General features: G+C 50.3%; 1 protein-coding gene across 3 annotated transcripts in view; it reads left to right on the forward strand.

The window, feature by feature from the left end:
- Positions 1–1,672: 1,672 nt before the first annotated feature.
- The window catches only part of E2F2 (E2F transcription factor 2), a 36,159-nt gene continuing 13,161 nt past the window's right edge, over positions 1,673–24,670 (forward strand). The window contains exons 1-2 of one of the 3 annotated variants that reach the window (XM_082351147.1): positions 1,673–17,682; positions 23,097–23,202. In XM_082351147.1, coding sequence (XP_082207273.1) covers positions 17,431–17,682; positions 23,097–23,202 — 358 coding nt within the window. In that variant the 5' untranslated portion in view covers positions 1,673–17,430. Of the gene's footprint in view, positions 17,683–23,096; positions 23,203–24,670 lie in introns of those variants that run through there. The other 2 variants (XM_082351146.1, XM_082351148.1) reach the window with 2 other exon arrangements.

Consider the following 24,670-nt stretch of genomic DNA (forward strand, 5'->3'; position numbering starts at 1 on the left):
AGTTCTTTGAAATGCATCACACACCTACAAGGTATTATTAAGCTAATTCCAAGGAAATTGCCTGTAAGGTCCTCCGAGACTGAGCTGGTCAGGTGGCTGGGACAAAAGCTGAAACCAGCACACCAATTCATTAGTCATTAGGGAGTGAAAGCAATTTGGCCCTAGGTGAGAAAACTCAGGATAGTTGTCTTCTGTCGTAAACACCTATCAAATGCCTACCAGGTGCCAGGCTCTATTTTATCTTAATTTTTTCTAATCCTCACCACAACCCAGCAAAGTGGGTATCATTATTCCCATTTTACAGAGGAAACAGATTCAGAGAGGCTGATTAACTTGATCCAGGTCACAAAGCAAGGAAGTGCCACAACAAGGCACCATCCAGCACCATCTAGCTTCGAAGTCCATGTTCCTACCTCTACTCCAGGCCAATTTTTTCCCCTCACCGTTCCCTTTACCTGGCACATATTTGGTCCCCAGTAAGTGCTTGCTGAATGAAAGACCTAAGCCCACCCCAGGTCTCCCTCTTATTTGTGAAATGGGATGATGGTACTCCCTTTGCAGGTCTGTGGTTCGGATTAAAAATAACATGCGTAAAGCATCTACCAGGCTCCCTGAAAATACAAGATTCACTATTAACTGAGTCTTACAGTTCACTACTGCATCAGCTCTGAAAAACGGACTTTTGGAAGGGATTCTTACTGTGTAAATAAAAAAACAGGTTCAGAACAGGCGAAGTAACTTGCCCGTGGCCACACGGCTCCTAAGTAACAAAGCAGGGATTCAAATTCATGCCTGTGACACCGGAGATGGTGCCCTTTCCGAGAAGGCCAGTTACAGCTCTCCTTAGCTGTGGATGTGCCGGACAACCGTCAATAATCTGGCTTCCCGGTCTCATCGCCTCTCACGGCTACCACTCTTCTCCATTCCCCAGGCGACATCCTAAATCCTTTCCGCTCTCTCTTTCTCGCAGAACTGCGCCTCCGGGTCGGCTCTGCCCGCTCCCTGCTCTCCTGAGAGAGGCGTTCCCCGCAGCCTCTTCTCTGCGCCGGGGCAGGGGCGGAGCCTCGGCCCACGTGGCCTAGAGCCCGGATGGGCGGAGCCTAGCTGGCCCCGCCCCAGGCCCGGCGACCCGCGCTCCCCCCGCGGGCCCTGGGGGCCGCTCGCAGGTGTTCGCTGGCGCCCGGATGTCTGAGCTCTGGCTCCGCTCTGGCTCCGGCTCTCTCCGCAGCCTGCGGGCGGGGCTCCCAGCCCATCCGGAGCCTCGCGGCGCCCCAGCCACTCTGCCAGCAGCGCGGCCTCCCGGTTCCCAGCCTCCCGGCCGGGGGGGGGCCCCCCACCCAGCGGAGTTGCTGACCCGACTGCTCTCCCGCTGCCCCCAGCTGCGCTCGGGCCGCTGCAGCCTCGGCGCGCCCCCACCCTGCTTCCTGCCTCGGCAGCTTTGCCCGGGCCGGGCGGCCGCCCTGGATCGCACCCCGTTCCTTCCTTCCTTCATTCTTTCAGGCAACTCGCATTCCTCGAGCGCCTGCGACGTGCCCCGCACAAGGCCTTTCCGACCTTCCGAGTGTGGCCCCAGGCCCACCGGGGTCCTCCGGGAAGCCTGTGCCCTCCGCCAAGCCTCTGCCCTCCGCCCAGTCTCCCTCCCCACCCCGCCCGACTCTCCTCCCTGTCCTATTTCACTTAGAGTTTAGCATTTAATTGTTCTCTGATTATTTCTGCTGTTAAGGGTCAGTCAGTGGCAAGGTCAGGGGGTCACTTTGTGACCGAAATCAGGGGTCAGTCTGAAAGTAGAGTGAGGGGTCAGAGTGTGGCCAGAATTGGGGTTCAGCCAGACTGGCAAGGTTTGGAGATAGTGTGGGTAGAAGTTGGCAGCCGGCAGTCTGTGGCTGGGCTTAATAGACAGGGTGTGAGGGTTAGTCTGAATAGCATCAGCGGCCAAGGCTAGTGAGTCAGTCTTTGGGTAGAGTCAGTGGACAGTCTGGATCAGGGTAGTAGGTCACCCAGAGACCAGGATTTAGGGGTTGCCTTTGGTATAAGGGGAAGCCAGATAAGGGGAAGGGGGCGCTGTAGCTCTCTGAACTAGGATTCATATCCCTCCATGGCTGGGGGCTGACCATAGCCTCTCCCTGCATCACCCAGGCTGTGGAGCTGCCCTTCCATCTGGGACACTCCCTGTCCTCAGCTCCACCCTGCTCCTACCTTGTGCCAGAGCCTGGAGGCAAAACCCTCATTGGGCCAGACCATGGTCAGACTGGCAGTAACACTGGCCGTGGCAGGGAGGCCTTGGGCTTCCAAGGGATCCGGCCTTGGAGCCACCCGTGTTTAACAGGTAAGTTGATGCTCTTCCCTGTACCTTTCTGTCATTTGTTCATAAACCTAAAGGCCGTCAGGGATGGAAGGACCCTTAGAGGTCACACATGTGGCCCAAGAGGGGAAGGAGCCTGCCCAGGGACACACAGTAAATTCGTGGTCAAGACAGAACTTGAGGGAATTCCCTGGCGGTCCAGTGGTTAGGACTCAGCACTTTCACTGCCGTGACCCAGGTTCAATCCCTGGTTGGGGAACTAATGTCCTGCAAGCATGGCCAAAAAAAAAAAAAAAAGACAGGACTCGAACCCATGCCTCCTAACTTTGTATCTAGGAAACTTCGTGTGATACTCTGCCTCCCCAGAGCAAGGACTGTTATTCCCACTTTAGAGATGGGGCAGCTGAGGCCCTGAGAGGCTTCAGGAATCACACAGCTCTCACAGAGGGACTGCCAGGGGCTGGTGGACTGCACAGCCCCCCACCTGAGGATCTGGAAATGTGAAGTCAGGGAATGGTGACTCCCTAAAGCATTGTGTCCTTGTCATTGCCACCCAGCCCCCTCCCTCGCGCCCTCATTCGGAGCAAATGAAACAAGGGTGGCCAAGTGAAGCCAGGGAGGAGAGAGAACACTTTTTAAGAACTGCTGGGGAAAAGCTTAGCTGGGTTCTTATGGAAACATATGGAACTCATTACCCTAAGTCGAGGTGGTCGCTGGCCAGCTGGCAGTTGGTCGGTTTGGGGCTAAAAGTGTGTGTTGTGTGGCAATGAGGGTACCCAAGGCAGACTCCCCAGAATAACCTGCCCGCTCACCGATCCAGGTTCTTCCTGAACCTGGTTTTGTTTCCAGTCTATGCCGTTTTTAGCATTAAAAAAAAAAAAAAAAAAAGGTTTCAAGACACTGGGTACTTGGCCACTGTAGGTTCTGGGGGGAGGAGACAAGTACTTAGGGACCGTCAAGACAGACAGTCCCCTGCACCACCACTCACGCACGTCTCTTCCCCATCAGGGCCCTTGGCAGTTTTTGCGTTGGGTCCAGATGCATGAAGGGTTGATCCCAGCTTCCATCCAGGGTTCATCCAGGTGGGCCCTGAGGGGCCTAAACGTTGGTCCTGACTCCTGTTCATCACGTTTCCCTCGGCAAGTTTGACTCCACGTTCAAAGACAGCAGCAAGAAAGTGTTCAAAAGAGGCCATTCACTAGTATACAGCATTTTAGTCTATGTGGTAATGCGAGACCGGGGGACTGCCTCCGTTTCACCCCTGTGAGGCTCACAGATATTAAGGGACCTGCCAAAGGTCCCTGGAGTAAGTGTCAGAGCCCAGGTCTCCAACATAGCTTCCACATCCAGTCCTGTTGATGTCTGCAGTTTTAGATTTTATTTAATTTTATATATTTTTTGGTCGTGCCGCACGGCTTGCAGGATCTTAGTTCCCCAGCCAGGGACTGAACCCGAGCCACAGCAGTGAAAGCACCGAGTCCTAACCACTGGACCGCCAGGGAATTCCCTGCAGTTCTTTTCACTTTGTACAAACCAATGGTCACACAGAATTGGCCTCAGCCAGACCCCACAGCCCTCCCGTACTTTCTGTGAGTTTGGGAATCAGATGCTGGCTGAAATCCCAGCTTTGTCATGTGTCAGCTATGCCATCACAGGTAAGTTATTTACCCTCTCAGAGCCTTAGATGGCTGCTGTGATGATTAAAGCAGACGACATATGTAAAGCGCCTGGCACTTGGTAGGCCGTGGGTGACGCCATCCGCAGAGCTTGGTGGGCATGGTTGTCAGATTCCTCACATAATTCCTCCCTCATCTTTCCAGATGGCAGTATTGTTGGCATAATCCAATCCCAGCATCTCAGCACTGCCTGTCTAGCATGTGTGCTCTTCAGGGGCCTTTCACACACACACAGGAGTATCTGATCAGCCCGACAGCTTGGTGCCTTGAGGAATAGTGCAGGGACTTAAAAAGCAGGGCCGCAGTCCAGCATCTCCACTCCCAGGCTCTGCCACCTTGGACAAACTCCTTTACCTCTCTGAGCCTCAGAGAACCAGCACAGGGCCACCACAGAGTCCCACTGAGTATTTAGTGAGGAACTGAAGGTAAAGCACTGAGAAGGCTGCCAGCAAATGGAGGCACTCAGTAAGTCACAGTTGGAGTTAGGAATAGTCCCGTTTCACAGATGGAAACTGGAGTCCCAGAAGGGGTAAGCAACTCATCCAATGTCATAGGGAAAGAACCCCTCACAAACCTAGAGATTAAAAACCAGATCTTCACACTCCCAATCCGTGCCCAGCTACTCCTTTCTCATTATTGGGATTTGTAATTATTTCATGACAAATGTGTTTTCAGCTGGTGGAAGGACAGAGCTTTAGACCCAGGCTCAGCCTGATCCAGAGCCAGCTTACTCATGAAAGCACCCCTTTTTAGAAGAGAATGGGGGTTGGGGTTTGGGGTAGGAAGGACATGACCCAGAGGCCAGAGGACCTGGAGGCTGAACGTGGCATATTTACGGGTATGAGCAGGAGCTTTGTGATCAGACAGACCTGTCTCTGCCACTTCTTAGCTGTGTGACCACCTCTGTGAGCCTCAGTTTTTCATCTGAAGCTCCCAATAGTACCTCTTTCATAGGGTTGTTGTAGGAGTTAAATAAGACAACAGAGATAGAGTACCTGGCACAGATGAGATGCTTGAAATTGGCAGCCCTTATAATTTTACCAAGATCTAGTGGAGCGGGAACCACCTGCTTCTTTGTCGTCATCCTCATCTGTGAATCTTCTTGGATTTTTTTTTTTTTTTTTTTTTTTGGCCCTGCCACGCAGCATGTGGGATCTTAGTTCCCTGACCAGGGATCTAACCCGCACCCCCCTGCCTTGGAAGCATGGAGTTTTAACCACTGGACCGCCAGGGAAGTCCTTGTGAATCTTTTTGTAAACTTTTGATTGAACATAACAATATTTGGCTACTGAAATGCCTGTGAGTGCCTGTAGTCCCCCACTAGCAGTGTGAACTTGGACAAATTCCTTAGCTTCCTTCATCCTCAGTGTCTGCACCTATAAAATGGGGATAATAAAAGTCCCTACTTTGTGAGGATTAAATTAGTTAACACATAGCACTCTCCGTCTAATGCTTGGCACATAATAGGAACCCCCCAAATGCTAGCTGTCATTCCTTATCTTAGCATACCATGTGAAGTGTGTTCTCATACATTCTATAGCCATCTGTGCTTTTATATAGAATCGTAATGTCTCAATTTTTAAAAAATAAAATTGACATTTCAGGAAGAAGTACAGATAAATCATATGGTTTTGTGAGACCCAGAGCCCAGCCAACTTCGCACACAGCCACCTCCACACAACTTCACACACCTCATGTGCGTGTACACACACACATACGTGAAGACACACACACGCACACTGTGAAGAAGGGCATGCTATGCTGTGCTGCTTTCTCTTACCTTGGAGAGCTGCCTGCACCTCCCTCCCACTCACTGTGCTCTGTGGAGGGAGACAAGAAGCTGTGCTCACCTCTCAGCAGGAGATTTCCTTGGCAAAACTGACCTGGGAGGAAGCCCTGGCTCTAGCTCGTAACCTGAGTATCAGAGCCCAGGTCTCAGTCCTCGTTCTCTCCCCTCCTTGCTGTGCACTAGCTTCACCTCTCTGAGCTTTGGCTTCTCATCCGTGAAGGGGGGCTAACCGTTTCTACCTTTCAGGGTTGCTGTGAGGATTAGAGAAATGCACAAAAAGTGCCTGGCACGTAGTCATTGCTCCATAAGTGAGAGTTCTTCAAAGCCTGGCTGGTTTTTTAACTCGGTAAGAGGTAGCTTTTTTATATTCTTTAATAAAACAGGATTATGGTCTTTGTGCCTTATATAATTAATACACTTTATTGCTTTTTATTGCTTTTTTTTTTCTTTATTGCTTTTAAAACACATCTGTTAATCCAATAAAGGTGGTTTTCCTCCTAAAATTATTTTCTTTCCTCTTTTATTCATATTTTACAATGTCTGGGCAAGTCATTGGAGCCCACTGAGCCTCAGTTTCCTTATCTCTAAAATGGGAAGAATGCCTTCCTTATGAGGTGGTTTTGAGAATTCAGTGAGATGGTGCATGTAAAAGTGGTTTTTGTACATTGTAAAGTCCAGCAAGTGTAAGAGATTATTTTTTGCACCCCCCTTTCCCTCTCACTAGGCTGAATTCCTCAAAGACAGGAGGGAGTTTTATTTACCTTTGTATCCCCTGCATTGAATGTGTAGCAGTGAATTTAATAAAAACAGTAATGGTGATAAGAACTTTCATTTCCTGAATACTTACTCTGTGCAAGACTCTGGGCTAAGTGCATCGTAATGGAAGGATGAGTGATAAACATTTAAAAGTTTTTGATTCCCTCTGCTGATTATTTATTTATTTATTTTTTAAAATATGTATTTATTTATTTATTTGGTTGCACCGGGTCTTAGTTGTGGCAGGTGGGCTCTTTAGTTGCAGCACGTGGGCTCCTTAGTTGCAGCATGCGAACTCTTAGTTGCGTCATGCAGGTAGGATCTAGTTCCCTGACCAGGGATCGAACTCGGGCCCCCTGCATTGGGAGCACAGAGTCCCATCTACTGCACCACCAGGGAAGTCCCTCTGCTGATTATTTAAAGGTGAAAGGATTGTTTTACTTTTCCCTTGAGCAAGTTCTGTCTTCCATTCTGCAGGCATATTATTTTTATTTTGGGGTCTTATACATTGGTTGGCCAATCCAGTTGAATAACCATAATAGCAATCTTTAGTTTCCTTATCTGTAAAATGGGGCTAACGATCAACTTAACCTCATTTAAACGTGTCCCATAAGTGACAGTAACTTTCCCTTACTCCTTCCTTTCTTCTCCACCTAGACACACCCTTTCCTTGGAGAAGAAGCTGGTGACAGGACAGGGTGATTAAACTGGGTGGCAGAGAGCTGAGTCCCTTCAGTTCTCTGTGCTTTTTTTTTTTTGGCTGTTCCCCGAGGCTTGTGGGATCTTAGTTCCCCCACTGGGGATCAAACCCGTGTCCTCAGCAGTGAAAAGCACGGAGTCCTAACCACTGGACCGCCAGGGAATTCCCTCTCTGTGCTTTTGTTTCTTTTGTTAATCAGGGTGGCAGATCTTTCTGGAATAACTCCCTGATTCTGAGACCCTCCGTGTCCCGCCTCCTAAATAATCTCCCTTTTCTGCCATAGCTCCAAAGATTCAGCTCACCCAAATGCCACATGCCCCCTATGATCATGTGCTGTATATTACAAGTACCTTTAAGTCCTGGAAGGCAGAGTTGTGTGTTCAGGGTTTGATTTCTATTTTTCCAAGCATTTTCTTATCATCATTTCATCTCATCCTTGATAAACCTTTCAAAGTCCCCAAGTCACATGGGGCAGCTAGGGCCCAGAGAGGAGGAGGGCCTTGGTTAAGGCCACAGAGTGAGTGACAGAGCTGGTCCTATGACCCGGATATGCTATGAGCCCGTCTGAGCTCAGGTCCTCTCTGAGCATCTTGACACCAGGCTTTGTGCTTAATGCTTTCTCACAGTAATTTTATAAAGCAGGTGCTGCCCCCACTTTCTAGATGAGGAAACTGAGACTCAGGCAGGTAAAATAACTTGTCCAAGTCAGAATCATGATATAATCAGGGCTGACTCCAAAATGTGTGCTTTTTATTGAACACCCTGTGGCCTCTGCAGCTTTGCTGTTTTGGAGCCTGAAAGATGGCCTCTCCCAAGTCTTTGCAGCAGTAGTGTTGTACCCTACAGCAAGGAGTGATTGCCAAGGCTGACCCCCATGCCCCAGTCTCTCAGCCCCAGTAGCCGGGGTCAGGGGATGCACAGAGCGGGGCACACAAGGACCCTGCTGCAGCAGTGATCTGCATGGAGGGCCCCCCCATCCCTAAAGCCCATTGTCTCCCCAGGAGACAATACAGATAAAGGACCCAGTCTAGTGCTCTGCCGGCATTAATCTGTAACCATGGAAATCCCTAGGGAGACAATTTCAAAGCCCTCCCTGCCACCCTTCACCCTGCAGCTGTGGCTCCAGGAGCCCAGCCTCCAGCAGAAGGGGCACTCCTGATAATCACCACCCCCCACCACTGCCACCACCAAGTGGGACACAGCTGGGCTCTCCCCAACATACATCCTCTCAGAACTGGTGTTGGCAAAGGGGCCTTGGATGCGTTTAAGGCCTAAACCTTATTTCTTTTGTAAGAAAGTTAGTTCTGTGAGGTTCTGCACTGGTGAGATGTCATTGATTACAGGGTTGGGCACAGGGAAAGTAAGGTGTCAGCGAAATTCTTAACCATGGAACCAGGGCCTGGGAAGGTATTAGGTCTTCAGCGCATGATTTCCCCCTGGTGGCCAGTTGCTGCAATTGTCAGCTTCGGCTCTCAAGAGGAGCAAAAATTATTACCTCTTTTTCCTTGGTATCTAGTGTGTTCCAGACGCCCACACGCAGGTCTAATCCTCACAGCCACTTTGAGATGTGGGTGTTCTTATCCTACTTATACATGCTGAAGCCAAGGCTTTCAGACGACATCCAGAAGGAAGGAAAGGTAGCAGAGTGGTTGAGAGGGTGAACCCAGACTGCCCTCGCTCAAAACCTGCTCCACCATCACCAGCCCTGTGATCTTGGGAAAAGTACCTAAACTCTCTGAGTCTCAGTTTCTCTTTAGCTACTCCTGGCCTCAGTTCTATCACCTGTAAAATGGGGCTAATTGTGGCTTCTTCTTAGGGCTATGGTACCACTTCATGGTAACTGAAGTGGATTTGGGGTATGAATATACTTGATTTGCTACTATTTGCATCATTTTTATCTGCATTTTGGGGGAGGAATGATCATGGGGGCAGAGGGGTGGGCAGAGGGATACTTCTCCTCTCTCCATAAACCAGGAATAGGAGATACCTGAGAATTCTGACCCTGGTGACCTCTTTGGCTTGCAGAGTCACAGAGCCTCTGACAGTGGCCAAGTGGCCTCTCAACTATTCCAAAAATCTTTCACTGAGTTCAGTTCAGTAAGCAATTCTTGGGCTTCTATTCCACGATGGGCACTGGGCTGGATACAGGGGTGTGAAGATAAAGAAGACAAGGAGTGACTTAAATCTGGTGGGGAAGGACAGAACAGAAAAACAATTACAATATGAAATGATGACAGATTGAGATTCCTAACAGGAGGTGGGGGGCAGGGATCAGAGTCAGCTTCTGAGAAATGGGTGCTGTAAGCTATCACCACCCATACTCATACTGTGGCCAATACCACTTGGACTCCAAAGACTGGATGTCTTGCTTATTTCAAAATACTTCTGAGTCTTATTTTTTTATGTTAATAATTGATCTGGATTCTTGATGTTGCTGTCCCAGGCTTCAATTCTGTTCAACTAAAGAGTTAAAATACACCCATTTAAAAATTTTTTTTATTTTATATTGGAGCATAGTTAATTAACAATGTTGTGTTAGTTTTAGGTGTACAGCAAAGTGGTTCAGTTTTACATATACATGTATCTATTCTTTTTCAAATTCTTTTCCCATTTAGGTTATTACAGAATATTGAGCATCGTTCCCTGTGCTATACAGTAGATCCTTGTTGGTTATCTATTTTAAATATATCACTGTGTACATGTCAATCCCAGACTCCCAATCTATCCCGCCCCCTGGTTACCACCTTCCTTCCTGGTAACCATAAGTTCATTCTGTAAGTCTGTGAGTCTGTTTCTGTCTTGTAAATAAGTTCATTTGTATCTTTTTTTTAGATTCCACATGCAAGCAATATCATATTTGTCTTTGTCTGACTTACTTCACTTAGTATGATAATCTCCAGGTCCACCCATGTTGCTGCAAATGGCATTATTTCATTCTTTTTAATGGAGGAGTAATATTCAGTTGTATATATGTACCACATCCTCTTTATCCATTCATCTGTCAATGGAAAGTACACCCATTTTTACCAAGCATTGTTTGAGATCACATGTGCATATGGGGTATACAGCATTCTCAATGAGCTGTGTATCTGAGAAACTTGTGTCTGAGAGCAGACCTCTTTTTTTCCTGGTAGAAGAGGTGGAGAGAAGCATCCCAAGCAGAGAGAATACTGTGGGCTTACAGGGAGAGCAGGGATGTCAGAAGGGTTGTCGGAAAAAGTGTGTTTTATGAGAGCCTAAGGTCCCTGTGTGAAGGAGGCTGAAGATCAGAGGGGCTGGCAGGGGGTGGGGTGATCAGGCCATGCTGGGAGCTATTTGCAACACCATAAGCAAATGTGTGTTTTAAAGAGTTCCTTGGGGGACTTCCCCGGTGGTCCAGTGGTAAAGAATCTGCCTTACAATGCAGGGGATGTGGGTTCGATCCCTGGTCAGGGAACTAAGATCCCACTTGCAATGGGGCAACTAAGCCCGCGTGCCACAACTACTGAGCTCACTCACCTCAGCTAGAGAGCCCCCATGCCTCAAACTACAGAGCCCACACGCTCTGGAACCTGCGCGCCACAGCTGGAGAAGAGAAAACCCGCCGCCACAATTAGAGAGAAGCCCACGTGCAGCATCAAAATATCCCGCATGCATCAATGGAGATCCCGCGTGCTGCAACTAAGACCCGACGCAGCCAAAAATAAATAAATAAATAAATAATAAATAAATCTTAAAAAAACCCTAAAGAGTTCCTTCGGGAAAAGGAATAAATTGATAATCCCATGAATTGTAGGTTGTGCTTCCCCAAGCTCCTCTGGGCACCTCTACAGGGACCTAAATCCGATTGTCCTCCTCCAATGAGACCCACGAGACTCAACATCTGTGAAAAGCATCTACAGGGTCTGGAAACATCTGGAAAGAATTTGGCCAATCTGGTAGCCCTGGCCTTCCCAGCGGGGCTGCATCTTTCACATTCTTTTTCTCCTCCCTAAGTCCGTAGGGGGTTAACTTGTTAATAGATAGCCTCGCAGGCTTTTGGCAGGTACTGGAGTTCACCGCTAGATGGCAGCCTTAACCCTTCAACCCCACCAGCTTCCACCCAAAGGCCAGAGAGAAGGGAAAATGAACTAACAAATATGAAGGATGTGCAACCACCCTTTCAGGTGCTCGTCATCACCTCCATTTTATAGATGAGAAAACTAAGCCTCTAGAAGGTGAAGCCACCAGTCCAAAGTCACACAGATAGGTGGGCATAGTGGAACTTAGCCTCTCTAAGCTTCAGTTTCCTCATCTGTAAGATGAAACCGACCCACACGGGCAACACTAATCAACTTTCTGTCTCTATAGGTTTGCCTATTCTAGACATCTCACATAAATGTAATAATATAATATGTAGCCTTTTGTGTCTCGTTTCTTTCACTTAGCATGATGTTTTCAAGACTCGACCACATTGTAGCAGGTATCAGTACTTCATTTCTTTTTTGCTTTGTTTTGTTTTAATTAATTAATTAGGCTGCGTGGGGTCTTAGTCACAGCACGCAGAATCTTTGTTGCGGCATGCAGGCTCTTTAGTTGTGCGTGTGGGCTTAGTTGCCCAACGGCATGTAGGAATCTTAGTTCCCCAACCAGGGATCGAACCCACATCCCCTGCATTGGAAGGCAGATTCTTAACCACTGGACCACCAGGGAAGTCCCCTTCATTTCTTTTTATGACTGAATAATATCCCTCTGTATGGATATACCACATTTCTTTAAACAGTCATCAGTTGATGGACATTTGGGTTGTTTCCAGGTTTTGCTTATTATGAATAATGCTGCTATGAAAACATTTGTCATTAGTTCTCTTGGGAATATATCTAGGAGTGGAATTCCTGGGTCATATGGTAACTCTGTGTATAACTTTTTGAGGAACTGCCAAACTGTTTTCCAACGTTGCTACACCAATTTACATTCCCACCAGCAATATATGAGGGCTCCAATTTCTACATGTCCTGGCCAATACTTGTTATTGTCATTCTTTTTGATTATAGCCATTCTAGTATGTGTGAATCTTGTTGTGGGTTTTTTTTTTTTTTTTCTTTTGGCCGCTCCACACGGCATGCAGAATCTTAGTTCCCTGATCAGGGATCAAACCCATGCCCCCTGCCGTGGAAGTGCGGAGTCCTCACCACTGGACCACCAGGGAAGTCCCTCTTGTTGTGGCTTTGATTTTCACTTCTTAATGTCTAATGATATTGGGCACATTTTTATGTGCTTATTGGCCTCTGTATATCTTCTTTGGAGAATTGTCCATTCAAATCCTTTATCTTCTCAATACATTTTGGTAATATGCCAAACGTGTGCGCACACACACACACACAGCACATTCTCGTACCATCCCGGATTTACTTCAACTATCACAACAACTCTATGAGGAAGCCATGATTTGCCCCACTTCTCAGGTGAAGAAACTGAGGCTCAGAGTAGTGCAATGATATGCCCAAGAGCCCACAGCTTACGGAGTGTCAGGGCCCAGAGTTTTACTTACTTAACAAACATTCATATAGTATTTACTATGTGCCAGTCTATGAACCTGTGAACCTCACATTCCAACAGTTTTCCAGTGAAAGGATCATTATCAATAGCAGAACTTCCCTGAAGCAGCAACTTATTTCTTTTTTAAAAAAAATAACTTTTTCTCTCCAATTACCAAAGTAACACATTTTAGAATAGTTGGAAAAGACTTTACAGAGAAGCACAAATATGATGGAGCAGAGATTTTTTTCCCTCTTCCTTCCCACAGCTCTGATTTGGCTTCTGTCTGATTTTGGATTTATGTGAACAGATAACACACTGGGGAGCCCCAGAACGGGAGGTCTGTGCCTTCAGGAAGTTTCTGTCAAGCATTTTGTATTTTGAAAAGTAGGGCTTTGAGTAGAGGGAATCAGAGGCATTTTTCAGGAGAAGATATACCAGGGATGAGGTACACCAGCTGCGATGGAAGTTTGCTTTGGTTTGGGGGCTTTTCTAGGGCTTTTGGGCCTGGCTGGAACAGGGCTTTCTCCTTTACCAACTGTACGGTCTCATTTAATGTCCCCCGTGCCTCAGCTTCCTCATCTGGAAAATGGGACTAAGCATCCCTAACTTATCTAGTTGTGGGCACACTCTTCCCACCCCCAACGACGCCTGCAGCACTGGAACTCCGGGTTCACTGGCAGAACATACCCTCCTTCAGTGGGGTTGGTTCTGGGGCTCAGTTCTTTGCTCAGAATGGCTCAGTGCCTTGGGAGATAGAGATCTGAGTTCAGATCCTGGTTTCCTCTTTAACCAACCCTTGCTCAAATCCCCTACATGTTTGAGCCTCAGTTTCCTTATTGTACCTACGTTGTAGGATAGTTGGGAGGTTTCAATATAATAACGCATGTAAAGTGCCTGTCTGGTGCTTTACACTGAGGAAGTGTTCAGGAAACGTGAGCTCTTAACACCATCATCACTTACTGCAGACCTACTGTGTGCCCGGCACTCTCAGGGAGGAGGGCATGAAGGTGAAAACACAGCATGGGTCGTGTTCCCAAGGACTTTGAAGATGTCTGACTTCAGACTCTTTGTTCCTGTCACTCCACCATTTGAGTTGGGCCTTGAAGGGCGGGTCAGATTTGTCACATGGGGTTGGGAGGGAGGAGAGGCCTTGTGGATATGGAGCCATGGATGCCAAGCCTGGGAAATGGGAGCGTGTAGGGCGTGAAGGGAAAACTGCAAGTATTTTAATTCAGTTCCATGTGAGGGCCTCTCCAGTCCATCTCACACAAATCTCAGTGAAAATATATTAAATACCTGCTATGCGCCCCTCTGAGGACTTTGTATCCAATCCCTTATTGAATCTTCATGGTAAATGCAAAGGTCACTTTTGCCATTCCCATTTCAAAGATGAGTAATTTGAGGCTCAGAGAGATCCAGCAACCTGACTTAAGAGCCCTACACTAGGAATGGATGTGGCAGGAATTCACGTTCAGGGTGACCCAGTGCAGATCTGCATCTCACACCTCTGGCAGGAATTAGTTCCCAGGCAGTGAAACTCTAAAGCCAGCCCCAGCTGCCCGGTTCTCAACCACGGAGAGCTGGCTCACGGCCCCCTTGCCGGCTCCCTTCTTTCATCCCAGCCCCACCCTGCCACCCCCATTTCCCTTTCTGGCCCTGGGGCCCTGCTCCTTCCCCAAACCTACTCGGCCACAATTCCTTCCAGGTTCCCTCATCTGTAAAATGGGGTTAATAATCGTGCCTGTCCCACAGGGGTGACGTGAGGATCAGAGGAGATGCCCAAGTGTTTGGAGCCCAGCACACAGTAGGTTCTGTAAATATTAACGATCGTCATCACCATCATCCTCTTAATGATATCCCTGAAGTCCTGTGACATTGGCCAAGTGGAAGCATTATCGGTATTTGATGGTTGAGGAAATTGATGTTGAGAGGTAGAGCAGCAGCCTGTCCAGCGGCGCTCAGATGGCAGGTGGGGGGTGGGACTTGAATCTGGGCCTGCTGAGCCTCTGACTTCAGATCTCATTAACTTCTGCCACTCTTTGCTGGGAAGATGAGTGAATCATTTAATCTATTTATTTCCCATCTTCAGCATGCCACGCCAGGCCCTAGATGCTGAGGGGCATTCAGAGAGAGATACCACCTGGTCCCTTGAGAGAGCTTAGAACCCAACAGATAAACAAGGCATGAAAACAAAGCCTTGTTTTTTGAGGCAGAACACACGAAGGGTCTAAAGAGGGAGAGAGGCACTCTGACTGGGAGAGGGGAGGCGGGCAGGGAAGGCTTCCTGGAGGAGGTGATGTTTAAACTAGGCTATGAAACTTTTTCCCGTGTGGCCGCTGAGGAAAGAAGTCACCAGAGACACCATCAGCTGTGTGGGCAGGGCAGCAGCGCCTGGAGGCCTGTCACCAGGCTCTTCAAGGTGCAACAGAGCCTATGAGTTGAAGGTGAATGAAGGTTGTCATGATAAGTGTTTTCCAAAAACTTGTTGTAGACGATGGCTGTGAGAAAACCACTGGGAGCACAACTGCATGTAATAAGCGTATAGGGACTTGCAGATGAAAGTTCAAGTCCTTGGCTGTGGTGTTTAAAAATTCTTCATTGCCTGAAAGGTGTGGCATACAGTATTTTGGAAAGAAAAATGAAGAATTGGTCAAGAAGACATGAATTGAAGCAAATGATGAAAATTAATATTTTAGTGAACACTGATCACCTCACAAGAAGTTATGTAGAAAAATACATGTTCAAATGGTTTTAATTGCTGGGCAATAAAGTCTGTTTTCTTTCAAATAAAATAATAATAGTAATAAATAAATAAACTGGGCCACGAAAGACCAGTGAAATGTGTAGACAGGAGTAAAGGGGTCTGTGTACTGGAGATAAGGCCAGAGATGTAACCACAGCTGCCATTTCTTGGGGTTCCTTATGAACCACACTCTGTGCTGAGTGCTTTACATGCATTATCTCATGAGATTTCCCCACAACCTTATGAAGTGAGTGGTAAGGGATAAGAAAACCAAGCTCAGAGAGTTTACAAAACTTCCCTGGGGTCACACAGTAAAGTGGCCAGGCCTGTGTTTGAACCCAGGGCTGTCTACTTCAAGGTCTGGGCTCTTCACCACTATGCATTATTGCCACCTCATCCTCCAGATCTGAGGATCAGGTGTTAAGCTGGGGACTGACTCTGGAAGTGCTCTGAATGCCAGGCTCAGCCTTGCATAAAAATCACACAGCACCAGGCAGGAATCAGCAGACCTGGAATTAAGAAGTAGCTTTTAGCAGCTCTGCCACCCACTAGCCAAGGTCACTTCTCTGAGCCTTGACCTCTCTAAACTGGAGAGATGAGGAATGTAAATGGATTATCGGCAATGAGGGAGGGAAGACCTGTGACAAAAGGATTGTTGAGGAGAAACCTGGAGATGTTCAAATATTTACTGAGTGTTGGGCTCTGGGAATACAACTGTGAACAAATCAGAACTGTGCACTCTGGACCCCCACCCAAGCCTGCAAGGGGCACAGCTTGGGAGAGCAGGGGAGGAGCCTCTTATTGGAACAAGCAAGGGCTCAGGACGGGGCCTGTCCCAGACTGAACTGCCAGATCTCAAATCAGCGAATCTCTCTGTGTGACCCTGGGCAAGTTACCTAGCCTCTCAGACTGTCCATCTTTACCACGAAGATCATCATTCCTCTTCTGACGACTGTTGGATCAAATTAAATAAGACGTAATCATCTCCAGAGTGCTAAGCATACTGTGGGCACTCAGTTGATGTTAGTATCCCCCTATGAAGAGGTATAAACGTTAGGCTCCGTCCCTCAGCCCCTTTGCCAAGAAAGAGAACAGTTTCCTGGCTTTCATTTTAGCGGGGGGGGGGAAAGGGTATAAATACCTATATGTTATCGTTGGCTGAGCTATAATGCAAACTAGCAAAAGGTCTGTGGCCTGGGCAACGTACTGCTGGGTCTGGGCTCAGGTCAAGACTCCGCGCCAAAATGTTCCCCCCACCCCCAGGGAATTCGGGCCCAGGCCTCAGCTCTGTGAGGGAACCACCCTCCCAGTCTGTTTCTCTGGCTGTCAGCGCGGGCGGGCGCCGGGCGACAGCAGCTGTGGCGTCCCCTTTAAGCATCCAGCTCGTGTTGCAATCACCGCCTCGGGGACGGGTCCTTCCGGGGGGTGGAGCCTGTGCCTGTTGCAGCGACCAACCGAAGCGCGGCATTTTCCGCGGGAGATCCGAATTTCGCGGCACGCAGTTTCGCGCTAAAAAAAAAAAAAAAAAACAGAAAAAAAAAAAAGCAGAGAAAAGCTCAAGGACTCGAGAGCGAGGCGAGAGGGAGTCGGTGCAATCGGTCCCCCTCCCCCGTCCGAGCGCATCGCGTTTCTGCGGAGCCCGTGGGCATCCCAGAGACCCCTCTCGAAGCGGGCCAGACCCCAGGCGCCGAAACCTTAGGGGGCGCGGGGCCCTTGCTGGTCGCAGCAGCCCTCGCGGCGGGGCATCCCCTGGCCGTGCCGCCGCCGCCGCCGGCGGCGCGGGGCGATCTCCAAGCGGCGATCTCCAAGCACTGCCCGGCTCGGCGGCGGGCCAGGAGGGGAGGGTCCGGCCTTGCCCGGCCTCCGCGCCATGCCGCGGGCCGTGTGAGCCGCCGCGGGCTCCGAAGCCCGCAGGTGCCGGCGGGCGCGCCAGGCCCGGCTGGGGAGGGGGTCGCTGCGCTCGCCATGCTGCGAGGGCCGCGGGCCCTGGCTCCGGCCGCGGGGCCGCCCCCCAAGGGTCTGCCCACGATGAGCCCCACGGAGCTGTGGCCGCCCGGCCTCAGCAGCCCTCAGCTCTGCCCGGCCACCACCACCTACTACACCCAGCTGTACCCGCAGACTGTGCCTCCCGCTGCGGCGCCGGGCACCTGCCTCGACGCCACCCCCCACGGACCGGAGGGCCAAGCTGTGCGATGCGTGCCTGCTGGCCGGCTGCCGGTAATGCTGGGGACCCCCCCCCGCCCCCGCACCGCTTCCCTCTCTGCTTTTACGGGTGTGGGAAAGGCGGGCGGGACGCCTGGGAGCTAGTCTGAGTGAGGCAGGTCGAGTCTGGGGAGGGAGAAGGGGAGCTTTCAGCTTCCAGAACAACCCATTGCCCCAATATCTAAGTAGAAGAGCCTTTCATTTTCAGACTTGGGATGAAATAACCTCATCCACTGGGGTGGAATGGAATGAGCGCTGGATCAGGAGTGTGGAGACCCAACGCCCTACCCCCAGTGCACCCTGTGACCTTGGGGAAGTCTACGGAGTCAATTTGCTGTCATTCATTCATTCTTTCATTCATTGTTTGGCGCAGAAACCAGTACTGGGCACCTGCTATTGTCCAAGCACAGAACTGAGCCTGGGGATACCATGGGAGCTTTAAAATAGGGGGAGGTCTCTCAGGTCCAGTTTGGCTGAGACTCCTAATTTTCCATCCAGCCAACTCTTTCCCAGTTTTCTGCCCTAGGTCCTCCCCCAGGCCCAGTCTTCTGTCCCAGACAGCCAGTAGCAGGTGCAAGGTGGGGGCAGCCCTCTGAGGTTCCTGTTCAGATTGACTGTTCTTTTCTCAAAGCCGCAGGACCGTTGCCAGGGAGGGCCCAAAATGTGGTGGCACCAGGCACAGGGTGTGTTTTTTGGGAGTGGAATTCCTGGAGCCCATGAGAATCGAAACAACCATAGGGTGGGGTGGAGTGGGAAGAGCCCTGGGAGGTGGGGGTGATAGTTAGGGAGCCTGATTTCTGGTCCTGATTGCCGCTAATTCACTGCATGTCCTTGGACAAGTCTTGGCCCTGGTCTGAGCCATTTCCTTGTCTTGAAAATGTGTGTGTGCACGAAGTAGCTGTGGGACTAACTAATCTCAAGTCTCTTCCAGGTCCTGGGTTTTGGAAGCAGGATCCAGGAAGGGGAGATGGGGATGTTGTAGGTTGGCTTTGTTGTGAGTGGTGAGTTAAGTTCAAGTACAGGGAGAAGACCACCCCCTCTGCCCTAGAGGCACTGATCTGACCTGTGTCAATCAGCAGGCTTGGCCTCCAGCCATTGCTGGCTGCAGGCAGAGCCCCACTCCCTGCTACTGGAATCCTGCTTTGTCAATGCTCAAGGCTTTAAACTTTCAGAACCCCTTCCTGTACATTATTTCCAACTAGGAGGAAGGTGGCAGGACTGCTATTCCTATTTTACAAGTCAAGCAGCCAAAGATAACCGGGAGTTTTTACCGATCTTTAGTTCAGCATTTTACAGTCTAAAATAGTTTTGTACCCTATGAAGTAGATGGTTTTAGTAGCTCCATGTTGCAGGGGGAAACTGAGGCTCAGAGAGGGGATGTGAACTGTCCAAGATCATATAGGGAGATAATGACCCACAAGGCAGGTTATCATTAGTCTCTTCTCTGCAGCCTTGACTTTCCCCAGTACCACCTGATTTAGGAGCTGGGTACCCCCAGGGAGGGCGCTCAGTGGTGGGCCCAGTCTCTCCTCTGGCCAGCTGCTTTCAGGAGACCCGGCAGAGTTTCAGTAACAGCTGTGGTTTTGAACTGCTTCCCTCCCAGAGGAGCTGAGTGCATCTGTCTGTACCTCCCTCCCGGAGGGGCTCAGTGATCACAGCAAGAATGGCTCTTTTACTGAATGCCTCTCGTGTGCCAGGCACTGCTTGGCACTCTTCACATTCCTTATCTTGGTCAAGATGCCAAGATGCCCGGGATGAGGCATCTTACAGATGAGGAACCTGAGCAGAGACGTGAAGTCACTTGTCCAAGTCCTAAGCCAAGACGTGGGAGCATCTCTTTGCATCAGACCACCCTAAAGGCCTCTGGGGCCCAGAGCCCCCTTTCCTGTCAGTCCCCGGCTGCCCTGTGCCCCAAAACCCGGTGGGCAGGCCTTGGCCCCCTGCTTACTCATTTTAACAGGGTGTGACCTGGAGCAGCTCCAAACCCAACCCTGGGTGTGGCCACTTGCTTTGTGCCCAGGCTGCAAAGTGCAGGGTGAGCAGGATTTGTTGGGGAACTGCTGTTTAAAGGGACCTTAGGCACTGCCCAGGGACGGCGACCAAGATCAACGGCAGAATGAAGGCGGGAACCCAGGTCTCCTCATTCCCTGACTAGAGCTCTTTCCGCCACCTCTGGAGGAGGCGTGGGTGGGATGCTCCGGCCCCAGCCGGGCACACGGCCTCACCCTGTGTCATTCCTGCAGGAACCTGTGAAGAGGGTGGGATTCTGCAGAGTTCTCCTTTTCTTTTCATTTGTCTGTCTTTTCCAAATTTCCTCTGAGAACCAGGGAAGAAAATGAACATTTTAATGAACAACCGTACAAGGTGGGTCAGATGAGGAAATGTAGGCTTAGGGAGGCAAGGCAGCGAGTCCCTCCCAGGCCGCCGCGAGGCAGAGCGGGGATCTGGAAGCAAGGCTCTCAACTCCTTCCACTGGCTCCTACCCCCACCGTCTAACTTAGGGCTTGGGGCTTAGGAGAGACCTGGCTCCACTCCCTGTGTGATTTCCGGCAAGTCACTTCCCCGCCTCTGAGCCCCGTTTACCTCACCTGGCTGCCTGCAAGGGGGTGGTGTCTGGGGTCTCTGGCCCTCTCACTTCTAGAGCTGCCTGAGGAAGGAGCTTCGTTCTTCTCCCTCGGGGTTGGCATGGTGGGCTTGAATCTTAACCAGGCCTTTAAGAAACAGCCAAAGGGGCTGCCTAAGAGGGTCAGGTTGGAGCCGAGCTGGCCTTTGCCCTCAGCACATCCCCGATGCTTTTCAGCTCAGCCCTGAACCTCCCCCTCGCTGGTGGCCCTGGTGCATTAGTGATCGCAGCTCCCCCGCGTGAGCAAGCGCTTTGCTGCCCCCTCACTGAATCCTCCAGGAGGGAGGAGCAGAGCAGCCCCCTTTTACAGGTGCAGCTCAAGAGGTCAGCGGACTTGCCCAGCTCACCCAGCCTGGATGGGAACCCAGGCGGCTCTGACTCCAAGGCCTGTGCTCAGCCTCTCCTTGGTCCTTGTCCTCCTGGGCTTGTCCTCTGCCACTTCTGTTCTGCAGGCTCAGGCCCATCCATGATGAGCTGACTTTTCTCTGGGCAGTGCTCAGAGGTGTCAGAGAGATGTCCTCAGGTGGGGGACAGTTTGCTGCTTAGGGACCCTGAGAGTGTAGGATAAGAGTGAAGGAGAGGAAGAAAAGGGAGGGGGCCAGTGTGTGTGTGTCTGTGTGAAGTAAAATGATGGGGGCAGGTAGACATAACCAGGCCTTGGCTCAAATTTCAGCAAGTTCTGGGGCAACGTGTGCGGGATGGCGCTGAACAGCCTGATACCTGGTTTTGGAGTCAGACAGACCTGGGTTCAAACTCTGGCTTTGCTCTTTGTCTGTGTGGCCTTGGGCACGTGGCTTAACCTCTATGAGTCTCCATTTCTCATCCACCAAGAGAGAGTGCAGTACTGAGTTAGGACTGATGAGCATGTGATAGGCCCTGCGCAGGTTCTCTGTTCAAGGTCCTCCCCTCCTCCCCACTCTGCAGGTAGTGAGGTTCTTCCTGGTGTGTTCTGTGAACTCAGCAGGGGCTGGCTTCCGTCAGGTGAGGGAAGTGAGTGGGGCTGGGGAGACTCTGGGCTGCCACCTCTGCCTCAGGTAGAACTCAGCCTGACTTCCCTTCCTCTCCTTGTCCTGGGCTCACCAGGTCTCAGTTGCTTCAGCTGTAAAATGGGTATTCGTGGCGTTGGGAAGATTCAGTGAGGTGATGAACATTGGGGCTTGGTCTAGGGCCGGTGGAAGGTCTCAGTGAATGATTAGGACTTTTCCTCTAAACAAGATGGGACTAGAGCAGGTCACTTTCCCTAGAATCTAGCATCTCACCGGCTGGGAAGTTAGAAAAGGAATATTTTCCAGAAGGACTTAAAGAGGAATGAGCAGGGAGATGCGGTGTTTGGATCATGTCCAGGCCTGGGTGGAGGTGGAGGAGAGGATCCTCTTATCCAGGCTCCTCCAACCGAGGAGCAGGGCTCCTCAAATCAGTCCAGGAAGACTTCCTGGAGGAGGCACGAGAAGGGGGAAGGGAGCTGACAGCAGGAAGAGCCATCACCACCTCCCACGCATGTCAGCCCACCTGTGCTCAGCAGCAGTTAGAAGTCTCAGCCCTGCCGAGCATGACCTCACCATCAAAAGTTAAAATAGACCTCTCTGTCCCAACTAAGGTAGGGGTGTCTGGGTGACTGGAGGAAGGGAAGAAGAAGGAAATGGGCTCAGTGACCCCCAGAATAGTTTGTCTAGGAAGAGGCCGAGTTTGGATTTTAGGGAAGGGACTCTGCATTTCCTGAACGCCTACTGAGTGCTGAGCCACAGGTTGAGTGCTTTACAAAAGTTATCTCCTTGAATCCTTACAACAGCCCCTGGCAGGTATTTTCTACCCCCTTTTACAGAGGAGGAAACTGAGGCTCCTAGATGTGGAGCATTTCCTCAAGTCACACAGCGAGCCCGTGAAGGAGCAGGGAGACTCACGCCTGGATCTCTGACCTGTGTCCCAGTGCCCCAGCCCTGCCTCTGCCCAGCCCTAACAAGGAGGGAGGCCCCTTCCGGGCCAGCCCAGCTTCTGGGCGTAATTGAGGCCGGGTGGCAGTGGAGTGGAGAGGAGCAGATGGGTCTGTGGTTTGATTTCCCCAGCAGGTGTTTCCCAAGCTTGGCGGGAACAGGGAGGGGGAGCAGGGGGACCTCAGCTGCTTGTCCTTAAGACACAGGGGAAGGATTCATTGTCTGCCCCTCTCGGCAAAGAAAGAATGGCAAATAGAGTCTATTCAGGAGGCCCTGGGGCCCTTGAGCTGGAGCCCAAACAGGGGGGTGGGGGATGTTTGCACTGCTTCCCGATGTGGACACCTCCCTGGGGTGTGGCACTGAGCCAGGAAGTCCCCTGGGCCTGGGCGGATGCCCAGCCCCGCCCTGATAAGGGCCAGCTGTGAGGCTGTGATGGGCACTCAGTCTGGCTGAGCCAGCTGCTTCTGCAGTGGAGGTGCGGGGGCTCTCCCCAGCCTGGTGTGCTTTAGGCCCTCCCCTCTCCTTCCTCCCTGTATCATCCTGGGGGAGGGGGGTAGAGAGGCGGGTGTCGGGTCCAGTTATTGAGGAACCCTGTATTAAAACCCAGACTGGCTTTGGTAGCCTCAAGCGCCTGGGCCTCGGAAGGTGGGAGTGTTGTGTGCCCCTCAGAAATAGGACTTCCTTCCCCTGAAAGCTCATTTTTCAGGTCACTGATATTTCCTTACCAGGTCCAGTGATTTTTTTCACCCAGGACTGGTGGCAAATTGAGGCAGGCGGTGGCTGCTGGTGGCCTCAGTGCTTCGGCCCCAAGTCGGGGAAAAGCTAAAGGACGAATGATTCTCAAACTCTGCCTCTCTCCCCTCTCTCTCCCCAAGGCCAAAAGGAAGCTGGACCTGGAGGGGATCGGGAGGCCTGTGGTCCCTGAATTCCGGACTCCCAAGCGGAAGTGCATTAGAGTGGATGGCCTCCCCAGCCCCAAAAGTAAGCCACGCCGATGGGGTATCTAAGGGCAGGCTCAGGAGACTGGAGATGGGGTGGGGTGGGCAGGGGCAGAGGGCAGCAGCCCTGCCCAAATCACCGGGGCTAATATTTGTAGCACACTTTCTGGTTTACACAGCAGTTTCCTGTGCCTTCTCACTGGATCCTGCCAGGCAGGTGGATTATCCCCCTTTTACTGATGAGGCAACTGGAGACTCAGAGTTTCAGTGACTTACCCAAGGTCACACTGCTCGTCAGTGGAGTCAGGACCAGAGCCCAGTTTCTGCCTCTTGATATTTTCAGTCAATATTCTGGTTTGGGAGGGAGTTTAAGCAACTGTGTTAGGGAGGAATTCTAATTTGGGGGGAAAGAGACCTAATAAAGAAGGTATGTTATTGGGTGGTAAGCTTGAGGGTCTAGTCAGGACTCTGTTCTGACCTGACTGGTCACTCCTCTTCTGTGAATCTTAGCTGTCTCATCTGTAAAGCAAGGCACAGCTAGATCAGGAATAGCAAGAAAGTTTCGTCTCCAACGGATTAGTAGAGGCTGCCCAGAGCTCTTTATTGAAGGATCCCAAGTGCACTATCAGTTAGTAATATCTGCCATGAATGCAAAAATTGACAACGCTGTCTGTGTGCCAAATACTTGCTGTCTATCTATTAAGGGGTTCTAAAGTCCCCTTCTAGAGGAATCTGAGACTCTCTAAAATTCAGCTTCCAGAACTAGTTTAGCCATTAACTTGCTATATGACTTGCAAGTCACTAGATTGCAAAAGTCTTCTTGTGGTTTAAGATGCTGCAGCTGAGATGTGGTCTTGTGACATCGACCTCATTAAGAAAGGGACCTTTTTCATGAACCTGCCACATGTGACATAATAGGACTGATTCCTCTCAGATAATCATTGCATGACACATAGAAAGAAAGAGCAAGTCTGTATGTCAGTGCTGTATGTCAATTATATCTCAATAAAACTGGAAGGGAAGGAAAAAACAAGTCTATAAACATGTTCTTGTCATTCCCTCCCTACCCTAATTCCAAATTCCTGACATAACTGGCATGATAGGGTAAAGGTTAGGAAGGGAGACTCTGGAGCCAGACTGCCTGGATTTAAGTCCCAGCTTTGCCACTTTCTAGCTGAGTGAATTGAGCAAGTTACTTAATCTGTCTGTGCCTCAGTATTCTCACCTGTAAAATGGGGATGGTTATACAACAAACTTATAGGGTGCTGTTAAGGATTAAATTTGTTGTATATGGAAAGTGCTTAGAACAGTGAGCTGCACACAGTAAGCATTGGTTGTTGTTAGTGGTGGTGGCGGTATGGCTGCCCTGAGCTTTGGTGGAAAGGTGCGAACCAAGAGTTAGAATATTTGGTTTCCAGCCCCGACGCTGCCCCCGATTGTGAAACCTTAAGCAAGTCACTTTGCCTCTCTAGTTATCAGATTCCCTGTTTGAACAATGGTGGTGAATGACC

This window comes from Balaenoptera borealis (assembly GCF_965194805.1).
Source record: "Balaenoptera borealis genome assembly, chromosome: 1".
NCBI lineage: Eukaryota > Metazoa > Chordata > Mammalia > Artiodactyla > Balaenopteridae > Balaenoptera > Balaenoptera borealis.